General features: G+C 30.7%; 1 protein-coding gene across 1 annotated transcript; it reads left to right on the top strand.

The window, feature by feature from the left end:
* The first annotated feature begins 9406 nt into the window (after positions 1-9406).
* LOC132730163 (GTP-binding protein REM 2-like) lies at positions 9407-17249 on the top strand. Its single transcript, XM_060716019.1, has 4 exons — positions 9407-10246; positions 10993-11075; positions 14531-14723; positions 15058-17249. The coding sequence occupies exons 1-4, from the start codon at positions 9538-9540 to the stop codon at positions 15318-15320; spliced, it is 1248 nt and encodes a 415-aa protein (XP_060572002.1). The 5' UTR covers positions 9407-9537; the 3' UTR covers positions 15321-17249.
* Positions 17250-17526: the final 277 nt, after the last annotated feature.

Raw genomic sequence — 17526 nt, 5'->3', positions numbered from 1 at the left:
AGGCACTTCTAGGTAACAAAATGATACTATTATTTCACGTAGTGACGCCACAATGTACTATTACTACAAACATTAAAACAATGACTCCTATCGCAAACAACATGCAACAAGTACATCATTACATAATTTATAAAGTGTCGTCTGCTTTTTTTCAATGTGATTTTGTTTTCATTGACATTCAATCCAAAAATCATACTTTTCAAGTAACAGTATATAATAATTACGTTAAATGTTGTTCGGTTGCCATGGTAATTGAGCAATGTTTTGACGGTATCGTATTACGTAATCGCCTGAGAATGTAGCGTTTATGATGAAAAATCGTGTTGTAGTTTTCAGTGATTTGTCAACAAGGAATTTAACATTATAAGACGCACAGAATGATTTCAGAAACAACAGAATTACATATTCTGACATCAACCCCGTTGCACATGTTCCTATAGTATTTGTATATTATATTCTCTAAACATGAAACTATGAATGTTTTAGATTGCCATTTTTTATATGAATATATTAGTCTAGTTGCTCTCTCTTCCTTTAAGACATTGAGTACTTTTCTTATTGGGGTTTCTTTTATATGTTTCAACATGATCATTTCGGTGTTTCACTTATTTCACCTTTTGTACCTATAACAACTGTTAAAATTTCACTTGGCCTGGAATCATTTATTTATACTGTCTCTTTTTTAGGAACAAGGTTGCCGCAAGTTTTGTTTGTTTTATTTTTGACATTCATCGTACTACAAGTTCTCATCTCACGTGCTCTTTTACTTTGTGGGCCTATTTTTCAATCAATTGTATTTGATTTTCTTGTCGGTTACTATTATTTCCTTTTATGTATATTAAGTGATTATCCTGTCCGTGCTCTGCCTTGTGTCCTGTCTTGTTTTGGGTCCTCCTGGGCTCCTGGCCGCTGGTCCTTGTTGCTGGGTCGTGTAAGGGTTGCGTTCATTGAACGCCACCTTTCCTTGTTGATCTTGTTCACCACATATTTTATGTTGAACAAGGCAGCATCAGCTTATTGATTTGAGACTAGCATCATTTTTATAATCATTCACCATATAATCATTTCCTGAATCGTTAAATCATTATCGTTAATATTATCAGAGAATATTTAATGGTTTGGCTGGGTATGATAAAATAATGATATTGCATTCAATTTAAGACTTGTTAATATGTTTTAAATTTTTAAATCAAAGTGTCACTCTACTCCTATAGTAGTGAAACGTGTTTCAAAATAGTTATATATGTGCACATATATAATTATGTGTTACATTTGGCTTAATTAGTTTTAAGCAAAAAAAGAGAATACAATTTCTTTCCATTATAGCAATGGCATGGAATTTTTTGTTAATGTTTAAGGTAATTTATTGATATAAGCTAAACATTACAACTTTATAAATTATGTCAAACTTACATTGTCTTGATCAACTATCAAAATAGCTATGACATTTGAGGTCTAACTCCACAAGAAAAGCTGAAATGTCGCCTCATGGCTGTAACTTAAAACCAAACAACAACATATATGTAATTAATTATACGGTTTTTCTATGATTAAAGGCAAACAATAATGTGTGAGGATTTTATCAGCGTATTATTGACTGTGTTTTATAATACAGTTTTTTGCCAATTTTTTTAAAAATTGTTTAGCTCTTATTTCCTTTTATATTCGTAAAGAAATACAGCTAACATGAGCAACTTTTCTTCATTGATTAATTCATTCACAAAAATACTTATATTGTTTGTCAATGAAATATACTGGTGGTCATGGCAACAATTTAGTTACTTTACAGTATCATATGACAAATCAACGTCATGACACAATAACCTTTGCGATGGTTGGTTGCTAGTTTATTGACGTATCATGAATGCAGCTTATCCATTGGTTGTTATCGTACAATGAAACACCAGTTCAAACTGGAATATTGCTATCAATAATTCACCCTGACTTTCCTGAAATGTAATTTATGTTTTTTGGTTTTTTTTAAAAACATGTATATTCCAGTGTGGATTACACAATAAAATACCGGCTGCTTCTAGTTGAAATACTTGTTCAGTTCAGTTTGATTATGACGCAAATTCTTTTCACTGTAATCAATAGATAACCGCGTTTTCGCCATCGTGTCATCGTACCATTGCGTTTTTGCCATTTATCATTGCGTTTTTTTTCCCATCGTATTACAGTACCATTGCATTTACTCCATCGTTCCATCGCATTTCACCATCGTGTCATCGTGCCATCACGTTTCCGCCATCGTGCCATCGCGTTTTCGCCATCGTTTCCTCGTTCCATCACCTTTTCACCATCGTGCCAGAGCGTTTTTACCATCATCGCGTTTTCACTATCGTAGCATCGTGAAGTCAAGTGTTTCACTAACAAAGATGCTAGACTTTACTAACCCAGATAGCTCTTATCGCAGGAATATCAAAAGGGTATAGGGTATAAGGGTATAATCACTTGAAAGTTAAATGACCGAAAATGTTTCCGAAACATAAAAGTGGTCGATTTATTTTAATATTGTGATTAGTGATGAAAGCTGGTTTCACTATTTTACGCCAGTCCGCATTTGTAGCAATAAGATTTAAACCGCATTGCCAAGCGATTGACAAGTGCCAAGAAAGTTATGTACGTTTCTTTGTTCAGTACGTGCACTATTGTCCACATTCCTGTTTCTAGAGGCCGTACTGCCACAGCCAAGTATTATATAGATGTCGTGTTAAGAAAAATTGAAAAGCACTTAAAAAATCGTCCTTTGATTGATATGAAAGGCATGTATTTACTGCATGACAACTGTTGCACACAAAGGAGCTCCTGTTATTGATCCTGTTATTGATTTTATTTTCGAAGAAAACGAGTGACTGTCCACCATATTCCCAAGACACTAAAAAAAATCTTGTAGATAATGGCAACAACAGTACATGTACATATTTACTTGGATTAGCCATTTTTAGTTTTTGAAAGATATACCTAAGAAGGACTATGTTGAAGAATTTTAAATTTAAATTTGAAATTGGATTAAACGACTGAAACTGTATTTATTTAGGAGAAGATTATGAAGAGTTGAAATGGAAAATTGTAAAAATATTTGTTAAATATGTTGACAATATGACAATTTTGCATTACGTAGTGACCCACTCTTGAATGTTATTTATTTACATTGTTTACATATCTTGATTAAGGTTTTTATTGGTTGTTTAATAAGGTTGTTTTCTCGTCTATGGTAAGTGTCTTCCCCTTTGCCCCTAGTTTTGTTTCTTTGGTTTGCCTCCCCCTCTTCCCTGGGTCTGTCTCCTATCCCCTTTCCCTGTGCCCTTTGACTTTGTAGGCCTTATATTCAAACATTTATTTTTTTCTTTGAATTCCTTATCAGTTACAAATTATTTCCTATTATTCAAACATTTATTTGTTTTCTTTGTGTTCCTTATCAGTTACAAATTATTTATCATTTTAGTGATTAGCTCTGCCTTGTGCCCTGTCCTACTTTTTTTTTTTGGGGGGGGGGTCGCCTGGGCTCCTTGCCACAGGTTCTTGTTGCTGGGTCGTATGGGGTTGCGTTCATTGAACGCCGCCTTTCCTTGTTGATCTTGATTATCATATTTTATTGTTTTATGAATCATTTGGTGGGATTGATTATCGCTAATGGAGCTGAAGTATTTATATTATTTTAAAACACAATAAGAATAGGAAATAGTATTTAATGCAGTTTAACAAGACAGAAATAAATAAATAATATATTTTTTTCACGAAAATCAAAAATAAATGCGAACTGACCTTTTCTTTTTATGAACATCTTCATCTTATTTTAGATGTTAATTGGGTTTTATGTACGTAAATAAACTTGTCGACAATGTGAAAGTATAGAAATTATCTATTTTCATAATTTAAGTAGGATGTCGTGTCTATATTAAGATTGTTTAAGATTCTTTACTTTATCTCAAGTTATTCATTGGTGAATGCTTATTATTCTTGCATTTTAAACGGTTAAGTTTATATTTGATATAACTAAGTACTGCTCTGATAAAATAGGATTGAATTATATATGCTCAAAATCCCGGAAGTTTAACATTAAATTTCAAAGTAAAACTGTTTGATACGTAAATTGACACGCTATTGTATAGCAATTACATACATAATGTACCTAAAACGTCATTATCATTCTTTTTATCTGGTTTGACCTTCTTTGATCTTGTCGTTGAATTAAAAATTCTGTAATAATATACTATGCTCCGTTAGGTAAAGACTAACTTGGACTAAACATATGGCCTTTTTATGTCACAAAGTTACATGACATTAATACGTTAATTTTTTATAATTAATAATACATACGTCAAATACATATACGTATATCGTCGTGCAACAGGCTTGGTTGTTGTATTACTATGGAGACACGTTGTCACCATACTATAGTCTTTGGTGTAAGGTTATATGAATGTCCCCTGTCATATAAATAAGTTGTATGTAAATGACAATATGTACGGAAATTGACCATATGACGTTAATGCATGTTTGTAAACACTCAGCATAACAAAAATAAACATGGAAACTTACCTAAAATAAACAAACAAATCAATGTGTCAAAAACAGTGTATGTGTTTGATATATACCGTTCCATTCCAGTCAATAGAAAACATGTATTTTGATGATTATAAGATTTTGAAAGGAAAATTTTATAACACGAATCAGGCTCATATTTTAAGGTTTTTAAATCAAGGTACAAATTGCAACTTAATGTACGTTACAAGTGATAACTGTATTGTAAGAATTGAAATACAACTTTCTGTATATTACAAGTTATAACTGATTGTAAGTAACAAATTACAAATTATTGACAGTTACAAATAACAACTTATTGTAAGTTGCAAATTACAACTCAATGCTTATGATAAATCACAAATTACACACATTATAAATTGTAAATGTTAATTAAGCCGATCTCTATCTCTATATAGAAAATTTGTATCTCTTTTTATACATTAACCATTATTCCTTATCTTATTTTTATCAAAATTTGTTTTAATGCCTTAAATTTGAAATGTTCATTTTATGTTTTGGTGTATTCATCCCTTTTAGTTACTAATTTCTCTTTTTGAAATGAATTGCAATAGCTAAACTTAATTTTAGAATCTGATATGAAAATTCCAAAATGAAAAAAACCCTCATTGAATGATGCTTCTATTGTCATCAATTTCATATAATATTTTCATACATTTATGTATTCTTAACGACCATTCATAGTTGTAACAATATAAAATCAATGCTGCAGTAAATTGATATTATCTATTTAAAGTGAGCAGGAGATTGTTTATTCTATATTTATATTTCTATGCTCTTGTACAATATTCAAGGGCCGCTTTAATTCTATATTGAACCCCAAAGCATTGCAAGAGAACAATTTATTTTCCCGAGAATTTTCCCGAGCTTTATAAATTGATTAGACTCGTTTGGTAGGCTTCTGATTGCATTGTGTGACAACGATGTAATCATAGCTCTTAAAATATTCGTAAGACACAATTCTATGTTACATCAGTCTACATAAACTGGTGTTTCTTTTTCGTAGCAAGTTTTGTTTCACACTTTCATTCATAACTCGTCTGGAATGTAAATTTCTTTGTATGAGTTTGGCAAAGGTTACGCAGGCACAGAAATGCCAGTAATCTTTAAGTCTTTAGAATTGCTAAACACTTGTCAATGTTTTTGTTATTAAAATGTAAACAAATGCGTCTCAAACAAACTACACGCACAAACGGCACATAATTGAAAACTGCATTTAGAATGAACGTAATTAGTAAGAGACCAATAGGTAAGTTTCCTACAAACAAAAACAGCAATTTGGGAAACTAGATATAGGTCAGATTGAGATTTACGTTAATGCAAAAAAAAAGCAAATGTCGAAACCTAGTTAATGCTTAGATTTGGAAATTAGGGGCCGTATACAAATCCTGTTGTATAAAGTGTTAACATTTCGAATCTTTATATGACGTAATAAAAACTAATAATTTTCAAGTACTTGCGTATAAGCTGCAAAAAAAACAGATTATTTTATTTGACATCTTATAATATACTAATTATTTGTACGGAATCATGAGCTGCTAATTTGATACAGTCGGTGCTATTCGTTAATCTACTTTGAGATACACTGCCACTTTGCTACTAAAATTCAATTCCACTGTCACATTGCCACAGCAATTCAAATTGTAATACACAGTAAGTATTGTAATTTTTAAATATTCGATCTGCAGATTTATTTTTATCAATTGTCTAAAATACTTTTTAACCTAATTTTGAACTCATTAATTTGTCAGGAGTGGTCGTGAGATTGGGAATCAGCAGGATAAGGGGTGTACTTGTAAACTTGTGAAAAGCTAGCTGTGTATGGCATGATTAGCGCACCCTATCTGACACACTGTGGTTATTTTATTAACCATGATCAATGTTGTCAATAAAACTGCTACTTTAATTCGGGTAACAGTATGACGGCTGTCAATCTATTATTGTTTTTCATGCATTTAATCAACATCATGCGGTGTTTCATTCATATATCCTTTGTTTAACATGATAATTTTTTTATGAGGTTTTTCTATTTTTGATTATTTTGTTAATGAATGGGGATTATTATTTCTAATTTAGTTATAGGCTTAACAGATCTATATTAAGATAAAATCATGTTTGGTGTGTTAGTGCATAGGAACATGTTGCTAACGACACCACATATTGTAAAACCAACCTATCATAATTATAGTAACACTCTTCAAGTTATGCTTATCATTTTCGAATTTAATCCAATGAATGTATTATTATATTATTATAATTATGATTTATACCTAAATTAGAATTAAATTCGAATAAAATTGCGGCGTTCAAAATAGATGACTCAGTATATGTAACTTATAAAATAAAACCAAATAAAAAAAGAACATTATTTTGTAAAACGATATTTGCAGATTTTATTTAAATGAATCAAACGGAATATTATTTTTTAATAATATTGTATACATGTATACTGTTTTATCACCCCCTTTTTCAGATTTTTTTTTCAACCTTGTTGTTACTATTTCAGCAAAGATATATAAATAGTAGCAATACTCAAACGAATAAATATTTTCATGACATAAAAAACAAAACCATTAGATACTACGTGATAAACGCCTTCATTGCCTGTGTACATAGTAAAAGTTTTTTTTACTGATTGTTTGTTTATGAATTGCGATATCTCCGTGTGAGCATTGCATTATGAATATTGAAAAAGCTGACGAACTGGAATAATCATGATTGAGTCAAACACAGTATAAACAAATAACAGAAACACTGTGTGTCGTGATGTCATATAATGTTCAATAATTGATAAAATAATTTAAAAATAGAATTGTATGAAAACAAATAAAATAATAATTATTTGGTAAAAGTACAAAAGTTTATGAATGCATTAAAAACTCTTCTTTGTCATGTAAATTGTTTCAATGTCTGCCTATTTCAGTAGTTACTGTAAGTTACTAAATCATGATTAATTATCTTTTTCAATATATAACTCAAAGTTTCTAAATACATAAACAAAAGGGCGCGAGTTTAAACATATTTTGAATAAAAAGACAAATTATAATTTAAGATTTAATTGTCATTGAATTAGAAATTGAATAACTATACTTTTACGGGGATTCAGCCCTTTTTGATGCTTTAAAAATTGACCTTTAACGACCAATGTCTCATATACCTTTCGTAAATTTATACTAGTAGTATAAATAGATTGAGAAAATATATACTTCTTTACAACTTTTTATCTTTCTCCATAACTTAAGGTTCGTTTAAGACAAACTGCATCTCAAATTGTCCATTCCCATATTTTACTGAACCTTTTGGAAAAGTAGGCACAAGTGCATAGTATTCGGGAAGATTAAGATCATCTTTTATCAGTATTGTTTTCTTTTTTTTTTTTTTTTTTTTCTAATTTGTATTTTATATTGCATTTCTTATAATGTAATTTGTAGCACCGACAAAAGACATACTATTATAGCACTGTGTCCTTTACATCAGGTTCATGTGTTCAGGAATTCAAATTTGAATCTAGGTTTTCTTTTCAATTTCAATAATTGACGCATCTCTTTGTTTATTTTTTCATTGTTATTAGTTGTACTATATCATACAATAACGTTGTTAAGCTTGAATCTTTTGAGGACTAATTATCATATTTTGTTTTGTTATGCATTTTTCTTAAAAAAAACACAATGACGTCATAGGTGTGGTGAGAATAATAATAGGTATCTGTTAGAATTGTTTAACAACAAGTTGAATGATGTATTTTTTAATCAAAAATGACAACGCCCTTAGAAACTTCATAGTACGAAAATATACATGATACAAATGAAATATACGTGATATTAACATCGGTCTTACTGTTATCCATCAATTATTCCATTGCTCAAACAAAACAACAATACTTTTATCGTATAAAACAAGTATTGGATATATATTAGTACATGTATATATAAAGGCAAATATTACTCACTATTTCTTGTAAAACGTAATAATTTAAGTATGCGAGAGTTGTCTCTCTTACATTAGCTAAACAAGAAACTTATCTATATCTGAATTTTATGCGCATTGACTGCAACTTTAAGTTATTAAATTGATTTAAGTTACTAATAATTTATCATGTAACACATGCAGATGAAATAGAAAACGTTGGAGAATTAATGCGAATAATAGTGTCCATTATTTCTGTTTTATATACAAAGATATCCGGACAGACTGTAAGGTAAAAGGAGTAGCGATATTAAAGGAAATAGTATACAAATTTATTGTAGTGAAAATCTCACTGTCAACACAATAAAATCTGTCATACAAAATAGTATATTGTCTCTTAATGTGTTACTCCACCCACAGTGATTGCTCGTTTTTGAATTAATACTTCATAGAATATACTCTATGATTCGTTATTGTCATACTTTCTTATTTTAAATAGCAACAAATTGTCGCTATAGATCTGCTGCATTCCTTAATTACTTTGTTCTAAAAGCCTTAATAAGAGTTATTTGAGCAATTGTACAATTGACAACGCCTGAGAAACCCGATGTTCGCCTACATTTTCAGGGCATAGTTTTTTACAATCTGGCAAATGAATTTGTAATGAGTGATTCAACACGATTTATCATGACAAAATTATTTTTTATTTGACCCTTGCGCAATACAAAGTTTTCTACTGAAACATTACGCATATAAAAGAGAATCGGAAAACCTCCTCGGCGAATGTTTCCCCGTAATAGTGATCGATTGTTTGGACCTAGAGTGTCGCTGTCATCACCTGTTGCTAGCAGCGTATAAAACAATCTGAATGAACGGTGGCGCTGCTAGTGTTTCTAAATATAGAAGAAAATTCCGTGAACAGTAATGCGATCAATGCGCGGAGTATATATAGAGCATAGACTGTTACTGAGATTATTATTTGATCAGCACTTGTCACATGTCGTCTGCTTTTACAGTATAGAATAAGTTGTAGTTTATTAATCCTATTTATTTAATAGATAAATTCCAGAGTTGAGGACTGGAATGGAATTAGCTGAACTTTGCAGAATTTCTGAGAAATACGCGATGGAAGACAAAGCGGCAAGACCGAAAATTGTCTTAGAAAAACGTGGACTTTCGTACACGCGCTCAATTCGAAAAATGGGCGAGAAAAGACCACAACGGAACAGAAGTAAGAGTTTACCAAGTCTTGCAATACACATCCCTCCAAAGGCTTTTCCAAATGAGCCGTTGCAAGGATTAATTAAAGAACAAAATAGCTATCCGGACGAAGAAACAGACTGCCAAGACGAGTCCGTCCGAATTCGGCAATTTAGTACAACGATGAAAGGACTTGTTAAAATGGGTGATTTAAGAAAAGACAGTCGCCGAGACAGTGGGTACTCGAGTACAAGCTACAGAAGAAATAGTTCCATCTCTATTTCAAGTGCTTGTGGTAGCAACTTTGGCGGTCGGCGGGAAAGTGTTTTCGCGGAACTGCCGTCTAACAGAAGGAACAGTACTTTCGCCTCGACATACTGCACGCCGGTACGCCGCACTAGTTGTATTACTGAAAGGGAATATAAAAAACTTGGACATACATTTGCTTTTAATAGCTCTCAGGACTCTATTTTAGATGAGTGCCCGTCGGAATATCAGGTTCTTGTTTTTGGTGCAAGCGGCGTCGGCAAAAGTGCTATTATAAATCAGTTCACGACGTCGGAATTTCTTGGTGCATCAGATGTCCATACAGGTATTTATTACTTCAATAATTATATGATATATTTATATTATTATAAATTTTTAATATTTTAAATGTCATCATGTTAATGCATTGCTGTTTGCTAGTAAATAAATATACGTATTTTAAAGACGATAAATATTTCAATGTATTCAAATCTTGGAGCTACATACTCCTTTTTGTATCAATACCTTTTCAGCGTATTAAGAGTCATTTCTTTCACAAATTTTCATGATTTTAATATTTGCCACTTTTGTACATCGTTATAAAAGCGACAATTATTTGTTCCGTACAACAAGATATTGACCCCTTTTCATTAATTTCCGATTTGTGATAAAATAAGTAATTCCCCAAGTACTTGTTGTAATTAATCTTTCACTATCATGTTCATTATACCGCCCTACAAGTCAATTAACTGGTATTCATATAACATTGTTTAATCGATCTTGTTTGATCTGCTTTGATTTACCGTGAAACAGTTCATTTTCCTCTTCCATTTTGTAATTTGCAAATAACATTTAATCTGAATAATGGATGACTTCCTTAGAATAAAATTATCTCACACTGTTAAAACTAGAATTAATTTTCGATTGTATTCATTTAACTTGGAATGTAATTAATCAAGAGCATACACGCAATTACGGTCCTGCTAATGTTTACGGCGGCATTCCTCAATTTTTGATAACACTTTTCGGATTCATAAAAACATTAACAATATAACAAATTAATATATTTTTAATATCTATATTCATTTTCAGACTCTGCCGAACAAAGAACAAGCGTTTCAGTGATACTAAATAAAGAAGAGTCTGTTATGGAACTTGTAGAAGAAAACAATATGGTAGGTTTTTGTTAGAATCAATTACCTTGATAAGTAAATCCTAACACTTATACAAATGAACCAGAACAAGTTATTAACAATAAATGTCGGTTCGTATACCCTCAGGCACGATTGAATAATTCATTACAGAATATTGTCCAGTTACCTTATGGACAGTCGTTGGTTCTACTCATGTACCCGTTCGTACAAGGAAGAATGTACGGAGGGCGACATAAGTTTTAACTTCACCTTAAAAGCTTGATAAAAAACACATTTATTTGTCAGTACAAATAAAACAAACGCAAAAAAATAAATTTACACATGAAATAAAAAATTAAAAAAAAAAAACTTGATTAGATCAAGATATTAGTTGTGCCTGAACAGATCAAATATCTTAATTTAATCATATAAAAAAATAAAATCTCAAAACTAAAAAGAAATATTCAGCTCTTTGGCATCTCAGGGAAATAAAACTGATTATAGAGATAACTACCTTATATGGTATTTCTCAGAGAAACTGTAGTCACGTGTGTAATGTAAGAGTATTATATGTTTTATTTATGATTGAGAAGTTTTAATTCTTACAACAAAAGCTGATCCTGAATATAAATATATTAAAGAATCACAAGAACCGCTGAATATGTCTCGAAAAGAATATTGTTATAATGTAAAAAATCAAGGCAACACATTTTATTAGTTAAGATCTTTTTTCGCTATGAATATAAAACACACACCTAAAATACAAACGTACTGAAAGTATTTGCATGGAAATAGCGACCAGATGTTTCCATTGCCTTTTGTCTTGTCTTCCATGCGCCTGTGCGTTGCATCTAACAATCATAATAGCGTAATTACTTTCATTTCGTGCCAGTGATTCGAGCGATTCACGCTTTTTGTTCATATAATTAACCATGTCTTCATCATTTCAATACAAGGGACTTCAATGACTTCCAAAAAAGGCGAAATTAAGCTTGAGTTATTTTTAAAACATTGTAGATCTCTGGAATAATATTTTTTCTAATTTTGTATTCATTTTTATTCACTCTTGTAAAGAAAAGACCTGTGACACCACGTCATTTTAGATAAGAATATTTACTTGCATTACAAATATTTTTTAAAAACGATTCTATATCATTTTCGTTTCCTCAAAATTACAAAACGCATATGAACTGCATTTATAACGTTTTATTCCGTACATGTTATGGTTAAATTAATGATTACTCCATCAACGTATGTACAAATTTGGTTAGTTTATAAGTACGATCTACACGGAGAAATTGTCACAAAGCAATGTAAACCACAAATACTCGTACTAAGAAAGCATGGGTTTATTTCTTAATTTATTTTTGTATAACATCAAAGGAAAAGTGTTTTATTCTTTATACAATATGCGTGGTTGTATATATAATAGAGTTTGTCTATTTATAGGTTATTAAATTCATACCATATGTTACCTGGTTCTGGTTTAATTAATCGGAAATTATCTGTGCTCTGAACCGTGGTACAAAATGTATAAAATAAAGTGATATAAGTACTGTTATGATAAACATAATGATTTATATTGCATTCGTGAAATATAATTGAATAATAAGATTTCGCTGAACAGAAAATATGATTTTTAATTTAAATAAAATAAATAAGGAAATTAATTATATAATTAAGACATATCGAAACAAATCTGTAATAAAATAATCTAGTAACAATAATATTATTTTATTGAGCTTGTTGTAATGGCCGGCATGTCAGAATTTTATAGGGCTTTATCAATGAGTTTCATCAAAAGAAACTATGATGACGCACGGTTATTGTGGCATCATTAACTCCCACATATCCTCGCTACAATCTTCAGACGTTAAGCAAACTTGCTAACAACACGACTGCTTGCAAAATAATTACTAAGTTTTCTTACGACGGAATATTCATACTAAAATAGAAATGTTTCTTTAAATAAAGAGGGAAGACCGACAAACACTAAGCTTTAATGATGCATTGCTCCGGAAAGTTTTAACAGAAACCATTTAATTTTGTTTCTAAGATATAAATATACCCATCAAAGATCAAATATTAACGATCCATGCGGATAATATGTTACGGTTTTTGTGTTTGTTTGTTTTTGTGTGTTTTTTTTAAATCATGAATTTGTCGTCATTCTACGAAAATTCCCAGACATTTTTGCAAATATGTGAAATATTTACATGTGGTACATTTGTTATAATGAGAAAACTTTCTTGATTTTAACAGCATGATACGTGGTTTGTGAATAAACTGTGTAAATAACACGAAAAAGCAAGACAAAAACATGATGATGACGTCATGTATCTTACTTTTGTTGTTATTTGTTGTTGTTTTATTTTCCAACGGGAAATAATGGTCATTTCTAGGATGAAAAGAAAAACACAAGAAGCACGAAATCAGAATCCTTAATGATTAATCCCTCACTAGTAGGGCTGATAACATACCTCCCTACGTTTATCAAAGCTGATAAACTAGACATTTTTTTAAATAAAAAGCTGTGTACTTCACTATTAAATCGAAGTTAAAATTGACCAAGGTTTTTATAGTAAACATGCATTGCCATCATGTAGCTTGTAAAGTTACACATCTTTAAATCGTAAGTCTAATAGCGGATTTTATTACTTTGTGGGAACAAGTGACGTCAATCTCATATTATCACATTTAATAGGGCGTTAAGTCATTAAACGGCAGCTTAATGCATTTTTTTTACTTGATGCTATTGGTTTATTAAACGTATCAGCTGAATATAAGGAGCGCTGTATTAGCCATTTTTGAGGAAGCTTAATTGGCAAAGAGACTGTCGTAATTAACTTCGTTATTGAACTTTAAGGAGAAAGCTTGTGTGGGAAATAAGTGGCTAAGTTTCAGAATAGAACTTTCAATAACAAGTAACTGCTTTGAAATGTGACGTAAATGATTTTTACGGAGAATAAAATCATCGATAAAGTGCGCCTTAAATATAATATCCTTCATTGCGCCTTAAAAATAATATCCTTCATTTAGGGAAAGAATTTCAGAAACGGTTTCATTTTAAAATAATAAAACAAACATATTTGACAGCCTGTTTTATTAACTTAAGATCTAACAACATGATGGTGTACTTTGATTGAACGAATTGATTTGGTAAAAATTGAAACATATACTTTCAAAAGCTTGTTAGTGGCCCGACATTTATTGATAATCTTCTTGCTGGAATAATGACACTGTATTCATGTTGAAAGACATTTAATTGACAGGCCTTAAGATCATATCAAATAACGTCTAAAGATCGTTTCAATTGCAGCAAGGTTTCTGACAGGAAAGTGTCTTTATTACATCGCCATGGTTACGTCAATGTAGTTTCATCTTAGAATTGCTTAGATTCTATATATACAAGAAATAAAGATAATGTTACAGTTCATGTTATCGTGTAATTTAATTCCACACAGATATTGCACAGATGTGACATTTTCTCTTTACAGAAAATCCTTGAAGAGCCTGCAGATTACGACATTGATGCCTACATGATTGTATATTCCTGCGCTGACAGGAGTTCCTTCCGTGCAGCAAGCCAGGTGTTAAAGCGTTTGAAGGAAGAAGGTGGTAGCAGTAAAACAGTAATGATTGTTGCAAACAAAGTAGATCTAGCCAGAAAGCGCCAAGTAAATTACGAAGGTAGGTTACGTAAATATATATATATATATATGTATCCAAATTAACATTTTTCTACAAAATTATTTGTACAATACTGAAAAATAATTCGACACAGTAATTAAATAATAATGTACAGCTCATAGTGTAAAGGTATCACAGGATCTAGTTGCTTTAGATTTAAAATGGTACTTCCCTATAACTAGACGAATTGTTATATTGTTTACAAACATTCGTCATTATTTGTTGTTATTCGTTTCTTTTTTAACTGTCCGCGTTCTATTTATTTATTGTGCGGTTGCTTGGAAGTTTTGTTGATTAACATAACGTTTACATATGCTCTCATTTTTGCTTTCAGAGGGAAGAAGTTTGGCATATTCCTACAACTGCAAATACATTGAAACGTCTGCTGCACTGAATCACAATATTGATGAACTTTTGGCGGGACTTCTAAGTCAGATAAGACTGAAACAGTATGGTGAATATGTAAGAGACAATATGATTGGTCCAAAAAAGCAGCGCCAGCAGAAAGGTTTAACCGGGGCGCTCAAGACAGCATTCAGGGGCGTTTTTGGAAAGAAGCAAAAAATATCGAGTTGCGAAAATTTGTATGAAATATGATAAAAACATATATCATGATAATTATATTCACATTCCACAATAAACGTTAACTGAGTCTACTAATTGATTTGTTGAACGCTCGTTGATGCAGATGTTAAGTTGGATAACAGGCACATTTCTAAACTTTTGGACAAACAGACTAATGGGTTACGAAAACTACATTTTCTGCACCGTATGCAATTCTTTTCATTAAACTAGTTTATCATTCAAACAGTAACATAAATTACATTTGTGTCGATTATTTTATTCATCCTAGCGTAACTTCTTTGATAATTTGAAAGTTTTTAATCAAACACAATCTTCATCGCATCTTCATATTTATCTAAATCTGAATATAAATAATAAAATAAATGATGGAATTATATTTAAGAGAATATGACATTGTTAAATTTTTGTCAGCTTTTATAAAAGCATTGAAAAAAGATGTGAATAAAAATTGACATGTTAAGTTCAATAACTTTCAGACATTTTGCAGTTACGCCGTACTTATAAATTTGACCTTATATATTTTACATTACCATTTTGTTTTCTTCTTAGAAAGGATTAAACACAGCAGTATGACGTCATAGTTAAGTCAATTGTTTGGTGCGGCTTATATAGAAGCGCGTTTTAATGTAAAACATGATTCCATCCTTTCATGTGTATATACCATTATAGATTTTACTTGTACATTTGTATATAAGCTTGGTAAGTGGTATAAGCAGGTGCATGGTGCTATTAACTTTATTCGTGTTCTTAGATTACTTAAGATTGTCACCTGAATTATACCTGCTTTGATCTAATTGACTGTCAAAAATAGACAACATTAAGCTGGACATGTTACAATTTTCTCTAACAAAATTAATTTTACAAAACAAAGATGACTCATTTCAATATAATGACTAATATAGAAGAAGCTTTTCTTGTTATTACGAATACAATAATTATAGGTAATGTGAAAATCGAAATGTCGATACCACGAGAAAATCTTGATTGCTTTATTTCATGAATACACGACAAATATATTGAAGACGCAAATGAAATTGTTAGCTATTTTGTTCATTGGTTCAGAGCTAGATATGTTAAATTTTTTAGATTTTTTTAAATGTTGTTGTCCTTGACCTTGATTTTCTGTATTGTTTGTGGCAATTAAGGTAGCAAAAGATAATGTTCAAGGTCGAGTATTTCGTAGGTATTATGTGCGATATTGAGTGAAATACGTTACAGACAAATTGACTGTGTTCAATTGATATAAAGCTAGATGGTGTTAGTTCCCTAATTGATTGAGAAATAGTAATTTAAATATTTAATATTTAATATTATTGATTTTAATATGATATTGAGATAGTTAAAGAAATAACTAGTGAAATTTTTATCAATTAAGTTGAACATTGTATTTAAAACTGCATAAAAAGTGATAAAGAATTATTATATAAGGTTAATAAGATTGGCAGCTTATAACAAAAATTGCACAAACAACATTTAAAGGTTAATAATTACATTATATTGATATGAATTTTTTTGGCTGGTTTGGTTTTGTTAAACGTGCATTAAAAGTGATATGCAAGATATGGTCTTATGTTAAAATGCTTATCAAAACTTTATTCACTGGTGTAAGGATAAGTAATTTATTTATTTATTATTTATTCTGCATATGAAGACGCGTCTTCTTTGACTATAGAAATATGTACTTCATGTAAAGTTTTTATAGACGCTGATAAGTATCAGTTGAATTCTTAGTCTGAATGCAAATGCTCTACTTTCTTTCAGTGTATCACTTTTTCAGATTTTTACATTTCCTATAAAAAGGTGACGGTATTGATAGATTAAATTTTGAAAAGTTTAAACGAAACTGCTAATATATATTTTTGTACATACAATGAATTTGTTGTTTTTTGCGATTAAATAAAATTGCTCAACTTAAATATAAAAATAAAAACAAATAAAAATAATACACATTTTCTTGTTTCTTGTTCATTTGACATATTGCCCTAATAAAATGGAAAAAAAACAACTTTTAAACAAAAATGAAAATGTAAAGGGCTTGGTTTTACTGAACCTGTTCGAGGACGGTATAGGTAAGCGCAGGCTACTTTTCCTGCCCCTTAGCACCGGTTTCAGCAGAGTGCAACATTAAAAAATAAAATTTTAAACGAGCACTACAGGTAAAGACAAATCACGTGATTTTACGTATGAGGCAGGCCAAACTCCTCTGTTAGTTTATATC

The sequence above is a fragment of the Ruditapes philippinarum genome, unplaced genomic scaffold (assembly GCF_026571515.1).
Source record: "Ruditapes philippinarum isolate M1 unplaced genomic scaffold, ASM2657151v2 ctg1513_1_1_1_1, whole genome shotgun sequence".
In the NCBI taxonomy this organism is placed as follows: domain Eukaryota; kingdom Metazoa; phylum Mollusca; class Bivalvia; order Venerida; family Veneridae; genus Ruditapes; species Ruditapes philippinarum.
The sequence above is the reverse complement of the archived record's forward strand: the minus strand, read 5'-3'. Positions and strand labels throughout refer to the sequence as shown.